At 34.2% G+C, this 17,386-nt stretch overlaps 1 protein-coding gene across 1 annotated transcript; it reads right to left on the reverse strand.

Annotated features, from left to right (window-relative positions):
* Window positions 1-5,246: 5,246 nt before the first annotated feature.
* Window positions 5,247-10,796, reverse strand: LOC131658769 (uncharacterized). The gene is made up of 9 exons (XM_058928029.1): window positions 10,301-10,796; window positions 10,105-10,191; window positions 9,570-10,014; window positions 9,088-9,475; window positions 8,502-9,030; window positions 7,192-8,412; window positions 6,875-7,093; window positions 5,913-6,770; window positions 5,247-5,824 (listed from the first exon to the last, which is right to left on the reverse strand). Exons 1-9 carry the CDS (start codon window positions 10,794-10,796, stop codon window positions 5,247-5,249), a joined length of 4,821 nt encoding a protein of 1,606 aa, XP_058784012.1.
* Window positions 10,797-17,386: the final 6,590 nt, after the last annotated feature.

Here is a 17,386-nt window from a genome sequence, read left to right on the forward strand (position 1 = left end):
CGAATCTCTGTTTTTCGTTTGTTTTCTATGAAATGTGACTTTTGTTCATGATTGTTTCTGATTATGCAGAACTATGAAATTTGTTGTGGTTCAAGACCGTCTCCAACGATTGGCGATTAAAAGGAGGATGAAGCAAAGATCGAAGATGTTGCGGATGAGGTTGAAGATGAAGAAAGAACGCATTACCAAGTTGTGCACTGAGTGGGCTTTGCATGTGATGGATGGTGTTGCATGCGCCTGGCAAAGGGGAAGTAAGATTCAGAACATAGCAGGGGTGTGGCAGGATGAGATGCTTGGAATCAGGTGGTCGGGAAAGCATCAGGAATTGAGGGCTGGTTTGAGGTTCGCTGTACTTGAAGACGTCGAATTTTTAACTGATGTTCTTGGAAGTGTTGGACTGGAGATAAACCCCAGAATGATAGAAATATCCAATTCAGTGTATATTGGGAAGTTTGTCTTTGAAAATGAAAGGTATAAGAATCTTATTATACGATTTTTCGAAAAGGCATGATATTAGGTTATATGAATTCAATTAAAATTTAAGCATTAAGTCTGTGTATGTTGTTTGAATGACAGAGAATGGATGATATGGACAGAGTTGGTGGAGAAGCTGAAAAGAATGGTTAGTAATATCTTTTACATGTTAAATTATTTGTTGATGTCATTGTATGTTTCTGGAAGTTAACAGAAAAATTATCATTCTGTTGTATTGCATGTTTAAAGAAGATGTATTGTTGGGGTATTGATGGCTATGGTGAATGAAGAAGTGCAAAGTTTTGGAAGAACAGTAGATTGTTTTGAATGATGTTGTTGGGGTTTTTTTTTTCTATTTCAGTTGTATGTGGATTAATGTTATGTTTAAGACTTTTTGTGTTTGTTATTCATCAATTCTCTTTGGATTGAAACAGCTAATGTTATCCTGGCTACTTTATAATTGCAATATAATACTTATATGCTTTGCAACAATGTGTGAAAATCAAATGGATGAGCATGGTTTAAAATTATCCTTTATGTACTCCTGTTAGTATAATTTGGTTATGTTTAATATTTTACTTATTTTTCAACATAAACTTCAAGTTAATAGGAGAATGGGGAATATATATATATTGAAATATGCACATAAGCATATCAATATGTGTAATAAATCTTGAAACATGAATTATAGTTCAGTTAAGTATGTATACAAAAAGATATATAAATTCCCAATGTTTTTGAAACATATTAGTAAGTGTTGAAGAATAATAATAACAATGTTTCGTATAATATTAAAATTAGTGGGATCAATAAGCAAAGTAATATTATAAACTATAAATTTCATATTATATTGTATAATTAATTTTTATTTATTAGGCGAGTGGGAAAAAAACAACTTGACAACTTTTGTTAGTAAAAGATATTCTAAAGTGTAATTAATATTTTTAAAAGAATTATATATGGATTATTTATCAACTAATAATTGCATAAATTTTAAATTATGAATAATATATATGTTGATAAATACACATAAGGATGTCAATATGTGTAAAAAATATTGTAACATGAATTATAACTGAGTTAAGTATGTATAAGAAAAGATATATAAATTCCTATTGTTTTTTTAATATATCACAAAGTGTTGAAAAATAATAGTAATAGGCTGTTTAAATTTATTGATAGAAACTATTTATTGTTCCTAAAAAGTGGATTTTAATTAAAACTTAGAATATAAATAAAAAATATATAATGTTTGTATTTTAAAACGCGGGAAAAATTAGAAAAGAGTAAGTAATAAAAAAAACAAAGGAAATCAAAATAAAAAAAACGTGTACTGCATGGAATAGGTAAAGCTTAAAAAAAGTGTATGCATGTATGTTTGGAGTTAAGAGATAGAGATAACTTAAATGCCTTTTTTTTCGTTAGACTACAAAGTGTTGTTTCCAAATGAATTAGTAAATGCTTTGGTTACACGGTGGATCATAGGTAACAGTCATGATTGATTGAGATAGGGGTCATTTACTGAATAAGTCTAGGGAAAAGGAAAAGGAAGCGTGCAAAGTTGAGTTACAATATATTTTGGACTGTTTACATTACACAACTTCTCTCGTTCTCATTCCGGTCTTTAGGAAAAAACTGACATCACTTCTGGAGATAGCAACAGACGACGACGATGAGGCTTGGAAGAAAGCCAACGTATGGGTGGTTATCAGATGAAGAAGAAGAAGTCATCAGGTTAGATACATGAATTCCTATTTAATTTATTTGTTTTGGCATAAAGTTCATGTGCGATCTAGTTAGGTTTTAGGGTTTTTTTGATTTCTGATGCATGCTAAAATAGATTTGTTTAATTAATAGAAAATGATGTGAATGGAGTTTATTGTTTAATATTTCCCAGATCAGGTCTTCGTAACATTGTGGGGGATCAACTTGTATTGAATGTTTATTTGCCTGGTTGTGTTAATCTATAAAGTATAAGTGTTTTATTCTGGGCCAATAGTGTGGTCTTATATATATTTTAAAGTTGTTAATCTTTCAAATATTCGCCGTCTATGGTATACCTGCGTTATTATTCCGTATTTGGCATTCATAATGTCCTCATGCAACTATAATTGTTCTTTCAGTGAGGAGGCAGCAATGAGCGAAATTCAAAAACTCGTAGATGAGGTTGAAGATGGTTCAGTAAAACAATCATCTGTCAAGTCGGTTAGAAAGGGTAAAGCAAATTCTAAGAAATCTGTTAGATTTGCAGAAACTTGCAAGAATTCCCCTGCAGTTGTTCCAAATGTCAACAATACTGTTGTTCCTATGAGTAGTGTTAAGCTTGAAGAAGATGATGTCCCCCTTGTCTCTGCGAACGATAATGTACAGACTAACAAAAAAACTGAGAAGTCCAAAACTGTTGTTGATAAAACTGTTGGGAAGAAAGCAACTGAAGTTGAGAAGAGGACTAATAGCAAAAATCTGGGAAGGACTGCCAACAAAAGAGCTGTTACAGATGGGAGTGAGAAGAGCACAATGAAACTTGCAAAGAAGGCGAAAAATCTTTCAAATGTTAGGATAAGAATGTGGGGAGGAAAGCCAACATACTGCTGGGATATTGCTATAAAGAATTCAAGAGTAAAAAAGGATAATGTCCAGGTAAGCATACTGAAAATCTACCTCATATTTTAATACTTTGCAGATCTCAAGTGTTTATTCAATGAATATTTGTGTTGTTGCAGCATTTCCCTAAGCAGATAGCAATAGACTGCTTGGCAAGTAATCAGAAGGAGGTAACTATTAGAGATTGTGATTTGATACAACAATTCAAGTGTACTGTGAAGACGGCATACCGCAACGGGGCTCCGAGTCCGTCTGAGAAATACATGACTAAAGGATGGTACGCCTATGTGAAGACCAAGGGGTTCAAGAAAGGCGACACACTGACTTGTCAGTTGGCGAAACATGGCACTTTCATTTATGTTACAATGAAGAAGAAATGATGGGGCTGTTGAAAGGTGGTGGGAGAACTTTGCTTTTTTTTCTGTTGTTGAAGTAGTTTCAAAGACCAAAGTCTTTGAATTTTGTGTATCTGGTGGTGACTTTTATAACTTATATGAACAATGTTTTTTGTTTCCCCTATGGGTTGGTACTTTTGCTTTAATGTTGAATGACTTTATCAAGACTACTTTCCTGGCCTGGGAATTTTTGAATGGTTATATGTTTTGCAAATCTTAATGTTCTACATACTTCATGGTTGCTCCTTTACATTGGCCATCATGATTGGCTCATGTGTGCTAGAATAGTTTATTTACATGCATTATAAACATTAACTAAATATAATAGTTATAAAGTTAATATGAAATGTTTTTTTAAGAAATTTTGTTTGATAAACAATTTACCATGTTAAAACCAAATTACAGTTTATAAAGAATACATATTATACAATCAGCTTAGATATATAGCAACTTCAATTTATGTAGGCAAGCAGATTTATTAAATGTATAGAAGGAAATATAGTGTCATGTATATTTAAAGGTCTGATTTGTAACATCTAATAACTACTAAAAAATTGCAATAATTACTTTTTTGTTGTTAAAACTCGTTTACCAAACATGCTGGATATTTGTACATATAAAAAATGTAGGCCCATCAGTGTTGTCTGGCCCAAAAAATAAGGGTTATCACTATCTATCTATATATAGAATTTTTTGTCATAATGCATCAGAATTGAGGTCCTTATAAAATTTAATTCTGATATGGTGAAGTGGGGAGTTCCATTCGTCCCTTCTCCATCAAGCAGGTGAGTATACTTTGCATGCATGTTGTAATAAAATAAATGGATTCCCTTTTTTCTCGTCTCTTTGCTTAATAGCAGTGTTATTCTTTAAAATATATGTTTCAGTGATCCTGAGAGAGACAGTCTTGAATGGGCTCATAACATTAACAAAGAGTTTGAGCAAGAGCAGGAAAAGATGTTTGAAACACTCATAAAAGATGGGTTTCTTACTGAAGCTGAATGCATGGCTGATCACACCGGGGAGGTAAAGTGGAAATCTAATGTCACAGAAGCGAACATGCGAGGCCAAAATGCTCTGGTAAGTTCAAAACCCAGTAAAATCCACTGCCGTATATAGATCTATATATATCGTGGGTTAATAAGTAGAAAGTTATAATGCAGAATATTCCAATGGAAATATCAAGGACATGTTTTCGTAAAGACCAAAATGCAATAAGGATGGTAGATCTTATTGACGGAAAGGGATATCACTGTCGTATTCTTAAGGCAGGCAGGAATGAGTATGAGAAACATATTGGAGTTGGTTGGTACGAATTTGCAAAGTCAAAAAGCCTTCAAGTTGGAGATTTCATAGAATTCTCCATGATTCCATATTCAGATCTGATGTTTGTGTTCTTGGGGAAAAAAGTAGCTGATTAGGATGTAAAGATGTTACTTGTAGCTTTAAATTTGTTGTTGATGGTACTTAGATTGTAATCACAGATGGCTCTGTAATGGATTTAAATAATGGTTATCAACGTGAATATTTTTCTTTGCTAATCTTTTAATTGATGATGATCTATAATGATTGATATTATGGCAGCTATCATTCATCGTAAGTTTTCAATACAGTTGTACAGATGAAAATAAATTATCAGTATGCAAAGATGATATAAAATCTTCCATTCATGACAGTTAATAAGTTGTTTAAGTTGTAAGCTAATTTTAGGCAACTGAGCACAAAACATATACCAATAACAACAGGTCCATAAATATTGCAAAAACTTATAGACTACACATTTTCAAACACTTCTTTGAAGACAACATTTGTTGTGGTGGTCAATGGAAGTTTCTCCTTATCATGGATCAAGATTTTAAGGCCTTTTCTGCTCTTTACTCTTGAAACTGCAACATATAACTGACCATGGCTGAATACGCTCCTCGGCAAATATATGCCAACATGATCCAAAGACTGACCTTGAGATTTATTAATAGTCATAGCATAACAGACTGTTATAGGAAACTGTCTTCGTGTCATCCTGAATGGCCATGGCGTCTGCGTTGGAGTAATGTCCATTCGGGCAATATAAATGATACCGCCGATGTTCTTGCCTGAAATGATTTTAGCTTCGATAACATGATCAGCCAATCTTGTAACGATTAGACGTGTTCCATTGCATAAGCCTTCTGCTTGATCAATATTCCTGAGCAGCATGATTGGAGTATTTACTTTCAATCTGATCCTATGATTAGGAAGTCCCGACGTTCTCAATCCATTCAGAAACTCAGGAGTTAAAACATCAAAACATTCATTGCCATCACCATCATGCGTGTCAACTGAATCAGAGCTTAGGTATTCTTTTTCATCCCCTGAAAATGCAGTGCCTTTATATTATGATCTGTTAAAGATGGAAGTGAAAAATCATCGGATAAATTTTCACAAAAAATTAAATATTACCTGGAAGATTGTCTAATACATAGTGATTTATTTCATCTACTGTCTCAATTGTTCCAGCCAATATTGCCCTTGACTGCAGAAAAGCTACATTATTGAATTTAGCTTCAAAATTTGGATAAGTGTTTTCGAATATGGCTCGAAGGGGATCATCAAAATTAGATATCAAAATATCTGCTGGGATATCAATATCAGCATAGCCATCGTTAGGTTCTGCTAGTTTTCCATCTCCAACTTTTAATATCCAATTTGAAAACCGTTCTAACTCGGATGCCGATATGGTCGTCCCAGATTGCTGAAGCCTCATGTTTTTTGTAAGTTTCAAAACCTTACAATGATCCCAAATGTATGATGAATTGATAGTTGCATGAATTATATCTGAACGGCTGCCTCTTGGAATAACCGGTAGAATCTGTCTGAAATCCCCACCAAACACAATTACCTTCCCACCAAATATTTTATCAGATGACCTGGTTCCACCCATGATATCTCTGAGTGTTTTATCCAAAGCTTCAAAACAAAATTTGTGACACATGGGAGCTTCATCCCAAATTATCAATTTTGATAGTTTTAGCATGTCACCCCTGTCACTACCCTTGTTAATGTCGCATGTCGAAGATTCAAGTGTGGGGATCGGAATTTTAAATTTAGAATGTGTCGTTCGACCACCGGGGAGCAAAAGGGATGCAATTCCTGAAGAGGCAACTGTCAAGCATATTTGTCTTCTTGATCTTATGTAGGAAGCTAATGTTCTCCACATGTATGTTTTCCCTGTACCGCCGTATCCATACAAAAAGAATACCCCTCCGTTCTGGGTATCAACAGCCGTCAAGATTTGTTTGAATACATCTCTTTGTTCATCTGAAATAAAGTCAACACATATGTTAGATGCTTCATATTAGAAATATAAGTTTCTAAGTAATATGAAATTCTTCTGCCTAATTGATGTTAACTATTATTTACACCTGTGAGGTTATTATACAGCGTATTAAACTGTTGAAGTTGTCCAGCAGGATCGTAGTTTCTCTCTTCGTAAATTAAATTATTTCCAAGCTCCTCAATTATGTAACCATGTGGTTTTGGCATTCCAGGAAAATCACTTAAACTCTTTCTACTGCGTTGAAGAAGTTTTTCAATTTCAATCAACGTCAGATTGAGAATTTCTTCATTTGTTAGTCGCAGACCTGTTAAATGAAAAAAACAAATAAATAGTTGGTAAATATTGGAATAGCATAGTAATATTATGTGTAATTAATTACTCTGATCATAATTGAAAATATACCTCTGTTGTTTGCAATCCTTTGCTGAGAATACAGAATTCCATCAGATAACAGATGTTGAGTTTTACTCCATACATGCTTAGGCCTATTAATGCTACTTGACAATAACATGTGAACAAAAAGTAATCTCAAATAATGTCCAGAACCCCAATGAAATGCTTCTGTTATTGCAGCTATGAATTCTCGATCATCCCCAATAAATCCCATAGCAAAACATGCATCACGGAAAGTATCGTACCTAACATTGTTTACTGTCTTTATTTCATCGTAGCTTTTCGGTCCTTTGACATGTGTTAGCATCATCCTTAGATAGTACAACTCCCCAGTAGTTGGAGGAACCCAAATTAGTCTTCCAATTGTGTATCCCTTTTGTCTGGGTTTCCACTCTCTCTTTTTCTTAACGTATACAAACTTTGAAACAAAATTGCTATACGTTAGTTGGCGCGCTTCGTCGTATTTCTTGTTTGCTTCAAACCAAGAAGTAAACATCGACTCAGTAACGCTCGGTTTATCAAGGACTTTGGTAATGGGACTGACATCAGTATAAAAAACAGAATTTTGTCCCTCCCCATGAAAGTGAAGTCTTTCTACAGCTGGTTTTCTTCCATGAATGGAAAAACCATAAATTCTCCAAGCAGCTTCACTTGGAGAAACGTACCTACAGTCAATATACTGCTTTATTTCATCGACGGCTTCGTGTTGCGAAACAGATCCATCTTCATTCATGACAATTGCAGCAGTTATTCTGTCGTATCCTTTGTTGATGTATTTAAACAAATATTTGACGGATGTGCTTTGATTGCACCATTCCATATTAATATGAGCTCTGTACTTCAACAATAACTTTGAATTGTAAGGAACAACAAATCTGTTATCAATCTCAATTCCATTCTTAGAAACTGTGTGTCCGTTGTCCCTTCGTCTATAAACAGGATATCCATCTTGATCAACGATCGTATCACGCCTGAATTCTTTAGGGAAGTATTTAGAACATTTTCCTTCCTTCATACACGTAGAATTACGAAAAGCATTTCCGCAAGGTCCGTGTATCATGTGAGATTTGACCAAGTTATATAACTTTTCGTCAGTGTCTTTGTTTGGTATTTCTGCTGATATGATACGATCAATGTCAGCGGGTGTTGGATACTTGCTCGACGGATGAAGGAAAATTAATATGTGCGCATGGGGCAACCCTCTTTTTTGGAACTCAATTGTGTACATATCTACAAATATAAAATTAACATATTGGTTTATAACATGACATTAAAAATGAATAAGGAAATTAAATTAATCAAAGTTACAAATTACTTACACGCAAGAACCTTTCCCATGATACTCTTTTTAGTCAAATCAGACAGTAACGAATCAAATTTCAATTTGAAGATTCTTGTTATGAGATCCGGACGATCAGACGCTTTCATATTTGCAGAACTTAATACGCGCTGTATTTCTGGCCAATTGGGATTACATGTGAATGTAATAAACAAATCAGGAAATCCAACATAACTACAAATTGCCATGCCATCGAAGTATAACTGATCCATAAATCTACGGCTTCCAACATACGACGAAGGTATGACAACTCTTTTCCCTGTAGCTGCACCACGTGTATGTCCATTTGTCCTAGCATCTGCAAGATGATCATACTTCCCTACTCGTAGTTTTGACTGATTCTTTCTTAACCATCGTAGTCTCTCAGATTCCATCATTGTAAAACCATCTACCAAAAACTGCTGAAATAACCTCCTTGACCTGAGAATTGTCTGTGCCTCGTCTTTTCTTGACTGAATCCTAAAGGCGAACCACTCTCTGATTGTAAGTCTGTTTCTTTTGGTTGCATCCTCCCATGGAACATCGTCAATTTCCGATACCGTGGTCGTTGTTTCTGCATTACGAACCGTTGTAGATCCTTTATTGTGATGCCGTATGTTTGGTCTGTAACCATCTTCGCCGTAAGGGAAAAGTAAAGGATATTGAAAACCCAAATAAGAAGTGTGATATTCATCTATTCTCTGAAGTTGGCCACATTGTTTTTGCATTATAATATCCCTTTTTTCTGCAGTATCAACATCACCAACAATGAGAGCAGCAACTTCTGAAACTGTTGGTTGATTATATATTCTTCCATCATTTTGACGATCAGAAATGAGACGGAGTTTTAGATCTGCAACATTTCCTTCAGAAAGTCTATCCCTTGCCATCTTAAATGACTGAGCATGAACATTATGTTCATATAACATTGAAGACAACTTTTCAACTATATTAATATCAACTCCGTCCCTTTTTCTGCAAATCATCCAACGTATAAAGTTCAGAATGTTGAGAATTGCAACAACAAAATAATATACAGTGTTGAAACAAAGATATATAAAGTAAAAACCTGAAAATATCAAATCTATTCTGAACTTCATGTTCAGTATCGAATATATATAGTTGGGCAAAACGGGCCTTTTCACCTGGCAAAGGTAACATGCTGCCTATACGATGACATGTTTGACCTTGAATACGATAGTTAGGGGGACCTCTACCATTATTAAATCTGTTGTCCATTTTAGCACCCGGAGAAGTAAATGCGAACATCATATTGTAAAGACGAATTTGTTGTTGGAATATTTTTGATTCACTTTCGTTTTGTTCAAACAACAGGCTCTGCAATACGGGTGGAGGTTGTCTCAACAAAGGTATTTGAACCTTTCCTTCTCCACAACACATTGAGAACTTAGGATTAGCAGAATGTCGAGACTTGTTTTTCCTCTCCATATACCACATATTTGCACCACATTGTTGACACTCACATGATGGGTCACCTAAATCGTAGTATTCTCCTAAACAAAAATGTACAGTTGTCAGGTAAAATAACATAATAGATCATGATTTTTTAAAGAAAGAAACATATCAATACAATAAAATACAACCTGATCTTTGAACATCTATTTCTTCAATGTCAGTGTCAAAACCTACGTCATGCTCGTCCATTGAATAGTTAGAAACTGAACTGCAGGCTACAACAACATAGTAAAAATGAGTTTGAAAATATTATGTTATTATATATTGGTGAAATGTAAGAACATTCAATATCGGTTAATAATCCATCACAATAAAGTTACTTACCATCTGAAGAATTACCGGAACCTTCATCCCCTTCACTGTCATCTTGGAAAAGTTCGTTGGTGCTGGAATCTGGATTTGGTGTATGGCTTGAAGATGTTGTCGCACCGCTCATAAACTCGTTATCAAATCTCCTTCTGAGGTTAACTCCTAAATTGTTAATGTTCTTTACAGAAACAACTCTTGGGCGTTTTTTTGCTAATGAACTTGCCAATGTATTCAATGTTGATATACTGTGAGTTTTCTGCTGTGTATTTCGATCAGTTATGGTGGAACTTGGAATATTTGGAGAAATAGAAGATAGTGGTAATCTGAAATGCGAAGATATAGTATCAGCAGGGGGTTGAGTTTGACATGCATTTTCTTTGTTCATTGACGCCAATCGCTTGGCTCTCTTAGCTCCAAGAACACGCTTTCTATGATGTCTAGCATCAAATTGCCTTTTTCTTCTGATAACATTCATGAAGTGATCATGCTCATCGCTTTGTTTCTTTTCCATGATTTTTTACTTTGAAGTTACAATCATTCTGCAAAATATGGCTGAATATGCAGGGAAGCAGGAAATATATGGACAAAGACTCCCTCCAAACTATTTGTTTATGGAGGGAAATAGCTGAATATGAAAAGTTTATGATAATTAATATTGTATGCAGTTAAAAATATTGTGACTTAATCATTAAATAAGCAAAAAATGAATGCACCAAGCAACCATAATTGCATGAAGCGTGCACAAATAAGATAAGAATGTAGTGCAAGTTACAGTTTATATGTTAGGTAGGTATGATGGTTGACATAATGCTGGTGCAGTTTTCAAGAGTCACATTAAAAAACTTGTAAAACACATTTCGTTATGTTTTATTTAAATAATGCATGCAGTATTCAAATCAAGTTGATGAATTAAAAAATTTTGCATTAGAGGAATCTGTTGAAAAAGCAATTACTGAAAATATCATTGCCAAAATTATGTTTATTGAGAAGTCAATAATGAACTTATAATGCAAGACATTACTGTAAATATCATTGCCAAAATTATGGTTTATTGAAAAAAAACTGTGCAAATCAAAACGATTCTGATATACAATTTATTATTCAAAAATTAATTTTCACTTGCAGGTAAGAAGAAATATCATGTAGGATGGTTAATTCTAACTTTTTTTCCAATTCATATGGATCGTTTGTATAATCGGACAATATATCACGCAATATTAAACACAAACAACAGTTAATATATTTAGCATTGTATAATCGGGCAATATATCATGCAATATTAAACTCAAACAACAGACAATAAACCATTGCTACAGAGAAATTATAAGAAAACCAACATGATAATTGATATTTGATATCATATGACAAAATGATAATTGATATTTAATCCATGGATCGTAACTCGTGTATCTTGTACCAAAACATTAAAACAACAGTCAAGAAAAGATCACAAAATAACAATAATGATGGAAATTAAAATGGTTCTGGTGGAGTCTTCATGCATCAGATTCAATCTTAACTTTCTTTGCAGGCTTGGTTCCTGAGAGCTGGGTAGTACCATACGCTTGTAATTCAGAATCTACAGCATCAAGATAAACAGGACTTCCTTTGGATGGAGTAGTGGTCACAATTTTATCAGGATCATTTTCTCCATATGCTGACAACGACTCCTGGAAGAAAACAAATTAATAGTAAGTATAAAGAAAATAATGTAATTAACAGGCTAAAGTTTAGTCAACATTAACATACAATGGATTCATCAACACGATCAACAACTGGGTTTTGGTTTAAAGATTTGCTATCTCCCTGCAGATCAGAGATTGAGATGAAGATTAAGATACAAATATTGATAAATAGACATATGTAGATGTTCAAAGTAAAATTTCCATACTTCATTAGTAATATAATCTTTCTCAATTTCCTTTACAAACTCTTCATCATAAGAAAGTTTCCAAACAGATGCTTGGCCAAATGTTGGCTGAACTTTAGCCCTAAACGCCATCTTTTTACCAAGTAGCATGTCAAGATCATCTGGATATATCATTGGGTCGTCGTCACCTTCCTACACATTAAATTTAATGTAAGTACTTCATTCCTATACAAATAAATATTAAAATAGGTAATGAATTAAAATGAACCTCAAGCATTGCTTTATAAATACTATCTGCAGACTTTCCAATAATGTCGGCACAGTCAGTGTCCCAAAACACAAAGCGAAATTTGGAATCACCATCAACTACATATATGTCAACTCGATACCTTTTTACATAAATGCATAGGAAAATACAATTAGAACACTACAAATAATGAAACATGGCAAATGAATTAATCTGATTAAAAATTGAAAAATACAACCTTGGTATGGCATGTTCTACATTCTGTCCACATGAACATTTGTATGGATTGTTCACATCAGATGCCTTTAAAGAACATTTAGTACACCCATAATAAAACCAACCGTGTTTTGAGACAAAAAATCTTTGAGTTGTTCCAACAGTAACGCATAACATGTCCTAAGATACAATAAGTTGAATATAAAAAAATGCAACACTCTAACAAAAATTATCTGTATAAAATAATATTGATCTTACTATTTGAAATTTGTCATAACCATGTACCTGTTTCACCTTGCAAAGTTCACTAAGAGAAATACACTTGGCCTTATGAACGAAACTTTCGACTGGGGTGAATTGAGAGGCACCAGACCAAAGAGACATTCCCTTCGAAGACTGGGAAGGCTTTTCAGTCTGCTCATTTGACGGTAACCTGAAACATTGAACCAAAAATGAATGTAAATGATGATAAATTTTAAGGGAGCTTATTATACTTTAAGAATATAACAACTTGTGTATACTTTGATAAATACTCAGTTATCTCTGGAATGTCTTCGTTAATAAGCAACTTAGATCCACTCCATCCATTTGAGACTGAAATAGACCAAAATTAGAGTATCAAATTTATTACAGAGAGATATCACATTTGAATAATAGGAGATTATTGATACAAACCTTGTGATTCCTTTATCATTGCATGAGTTAGTATTATTACAATAGCACCACTGTTTTTTTCGTCGTGGTAGAAGTCCAAAAATTTTGTTCCGTAACTCTCCCATAATGTGCAGTTAACAATGACTCCTCTGCAGAAATAAACATAAAAATATCAATAAGATAATAATGATGGCACACAGTTGTAATATTTGAATTCAGATAATTTACTTCAAGTCTTTAAGACTCAATGAAACAAATGATTTTTTTCCAGAATTGTTGTATTGAAAATTGTTGATTTCCTGAACCACACCAATGATATCTACAAAACAGAGTGAAAGAGTAAGTTAAAATCAACTTCTGTAATAATAAACAAAATTGTAGTATGAAGAAATCAAATGACCTTCAAGTCGGTTCATCTCACAATTTCCTCCAAGAATATCATTAAAGTCTTTGAAAAAAAATCTTTTGGGAGGAAGGTTCCGAATATCAACTTCCTTCACAGTTGTACCACCAATAAACACAAACTTCTTGTCGTGATCACAAAGCTTCCACTGAAAATCGTTTTCATAAACAGTTCCATTGTTGATTATGCAAGACATGTTTTCGCGTATTCGTGCTTTCCATTTTGGTGTGTGGTCTGAACGAATCAAAACTTGTATCCTATCACCCTGATGATGACAAACAACAACAATATCATAACTGAAAAATATAATAAGCTAATAAACGATTTGAGAGAATACGAAGCATTACCGATACGTCCATTATAACCATCTCCAGATGCTCCTTACCCTTGCTGTTGATAACACTCCAAAAATCAACAACTCGAACGGGCCAATCTCCATGTTTCTTTTGAATCGTTGACATCCTTAATCGGGGAAAACTTTCGGCTCATATTCTGTTGAGAAAAGAAGTGGAAGTAACAGAAAAATATCAGTAAGGTTGAATGGAGAAAAAATAATGGAAATGGGGAAGGTGAAGAGAAACCCTACCGCTCCACTGCTGTTTGAAAAAAGGGAATAGGGAGATGGAACAGTTTACACATGCAGTGGTTTGAGTTGATACGAAAATATATAGACATAGGGAGAAATAATGAAAAGGTAGGCTTTATTAAATATGTATGTTCCAATGCAATAAAATTATAGAATGCAGTGCACGTTTTTACATATTCCAATAATGAACTTTTGAATTAAATAAACTGTTGGAATGTAATCATGATTAAATGTAAAATTACGCTCAGGGGTATGCAAAACCATGTTTTATTGTTTGTCATTAGGGTAATTAAGGCAATTTGGTAGTAATTCATTTTTATATATTAAAATAGATTAGGGCTTTTGAAGGTTGTATCGTGGCCGAGGTTGGTGGTTTAAGAAAACTAAGATATAAGGTTCAAAATTTATTTATCCCACCCCATTCTCCTTGATATTCTCCAATCTAAGTTCAATTAATCCAACGGATGTATTTAGTCTGCTAGAAAATTTTCGTAGTTGTAGTGGTAATGATAAACATTGATAAGATTCAAGCACCGATGAAAAAGTGTTGATAAGATCCAAGAATTAATGAGGAGCATTGATTAAACAACCTTGATGATTATTGAGGTGGCAGTCACAAGATTGTTCCTCCAATTTATTTGTTTTCAATCCCTTATTTTTGCATGGACCATTTCTTTTGAATTTTGGTTCATTGGGACACCCTAACTTTTGCCTAAGTCAATTTTTATTTCTTCGACTTAGAGGACTTTCTCCTTTTAAATCTTTTTTTCTTTTGATTAAGAATGGTTGTGATTTCCATGTAAGTTATTGTGAGCTTCAACTTCCTCGATCTTAAATGACGTACATGAGGAAGAAGATGTTGCTAGCTTTATCTTCACTGTTTCCCCAGTCTTTGATGAAGAATGCAAGGAAAAGGATGTGCTTGAAACTTTTGCTTAGTTTGATTAATCCTTTTGAGATTAGAATACATCATTTGAATTAATTGAAGAACCCTGCCCCTGGTTAAAATTTAAGTTTTTTTTTAAACATAAAAACCCCAACTCCTGGCTCGAGGGGGTTGACTATGAATTAACTTCCTTATTTCTCCACTGTTTAGGATTTGAAACAATGCCTTACATCATCAGCTCGGTCTTACATTGAAAAGCATACATCAACAAAGTTCAATTATTTAATTTACATCATTCTCCCTCCAAGTTTGTTAAATGTGAGAAATAGAAAAATAATTAAATGGATTGACTTTTTGGTTTCATTATTTTATATGAGAAAGAGTGAATACGAGTGGATTGACTTTAAAAACTGCATGCTCATTTTATTAAAATTATTGATCAAAGAGTACAACTTTAAGAATCAAACAAAACATAGTAACAACAAAATTTCAAATGGAAATAAAAAGGCCTAATGATCTTAAGGATGAGCTTCCTTGACTTTTAAAAGATGTTGATGATATTTTTTGCCCTTGTCAAGTAAAGGGTGACCATTTACAAAGGGTATTTCTCCTTCAAAAGTCAATTGCTTATCGTCGATCAAGTCTTAGACTTTGTGTTTGAAAGCCCAACACCTTTCGATAGTATGCCCCTGAGACCTACCATGATATTCACATCTCATATTCTCATCATATTTTAGCGAGGTTTACCCAGTAGGAGGATCAAGTTTCTTTAGCTCGACCAACAAAGCCTTGTGCAGCTGTTGAAATAGTTGACTGTGAGGCACGGGAAGCAGATCAAACCTTCTCAGGAGTGGCTTTGGTCTCTCCTTCTGATGGGTATACATATTCTATTGATAGGGTTGTTGATGTTGTTGATGTTGTCGTTGTTGAGGTGGGGGGATCACCCATGGTTGTGATGTTAGAGGAGTTGGATGGGCATGTGGCTGACACAATGAAGGGTCACCTTCCCTCCTAAATAGTATTTGTATGACCAAATTCATTTGAGTCTTCAGTTGGTCGATCTCCTCCCTTAATAGTTCCTTGCCTCTCTTAAGTTTTTTCATGGTTTCTTGAGACATGTTATAAGTTCTCTTGTGAGTATTGGGATGCTTTCTAGCTAAATGGCAATTGTATAAGAGTGGGGTGAAACATGCATATGAAAATGAATATATGTAAATGGAAATGTAATGAACGCGAGCATAGCATAAACATACGCATAAGGATACCCTACACGAATTGAAGGATGAACCTTAGTTTCAGGGATTATGACAAACCTAAGGAAACCTAAACGGGTTTTAGACATGTCATTGGACCTAATGAAATCCCTATAGGCTAAGGATAGGAAAATGGAGATTCCTACAGGGTAGGAATTTTAATAGACAATTGGAAGTCCTACAGGCTAGGGGATGATGATAGACCAATGAGAGTTCTACAGGCTAGAGAAGCCCTTATGGACCGAGGATTGATAAACCTAAGGATACTTAAATGGAAAGGAGAACACCCCTATACTGACTTAGGGATTGTGACAGACACAATGGAAACTCCTAAAAGACTATGGATAATGAAAGATAAGAGGAATCCCTACAAGTTAGGGGATTGTGACACACAGCAGGGAATCCTTACAGACTAGGGATTATGACACACAAGAAAGAATCCTTACAGGCTAGGGGTTGTAACAGACAAAAGGAAATCCTACGGGCTAAGGATTATGAAATACTTAGGGGAGTCCCTATGGGCCTGAGGATTGTAATTGATAGACCAAAACCCTTATGGATTTAGGGAATGAAACCCAAACAGATTCATAGATATTGATTATATGAAAGTAAACCCTTGTAGAATAAGGGATAGAAATAGGACGTCCTTCGTGGGAAGATTCCCTATAAGGGGAGTATTAACAAAGCAATCTATAGGAAGGTTCCTACACAAGGTTCTAAGTTCATTTTACCCGTCCTAAGGGTGGTTTATTTTGTTCCGCCTTATAATTTGAACATTGCCTCTTATTTGATTTCCACAAATAATTTAAAGGGTTTTTGAGCAACCGATGGTATCACATTGAGGAAATTGCGGCGGCTTTATAGAGGAGGTTTTAACCCTCGCAAATTATAAAAATAAAAATAAAATAAAAATACATCAAAGTACACAAACTTTCATTAATTTTTTTGATGTTTATGTATTTTGAATTACATCTTTTTTTTTGGCT

The sequence above is a fragment of the Vicia villosa genome, linkage group LG3 (genome assembly GCF_029867415.1).
Source record: "Vicia villosa cultivar HV-30 ecotype Madison, WI linkage group LG3, Vvil1.0, whole genome shotgun sequence".
Taxonomy (NCBI): domain Eukaryota; kingdom Viridiplantae; phylum Streptophyta; class Magnoliopsida; order Fabales; family Fabaceae; genus Vicia; species Vicia villosa.

Coding starts and splice junctions, on each gene's coding strand:
- LOC131658769 (XM_058928029.1), bottom strand. CDS start 10,796: ATGGAAAAGAAACAAAGCGATGAGCATGATCACTTCATGAATGTTATC. Junction 10,192..10,300: donor TTCCGGTAATTCTTCAGATG/GTAAGTAACTTT, acceptor ATGTTGTTGTAG/CCTGCAGTTCAGTTTCTAAC. Junction 10,015..10,104: donor AATAGATGTTCAAAGATCAG/GTTGTATTTTAT, acceptor ATTTTTGTTTAG/GAGAATACTACGATTTAGGT.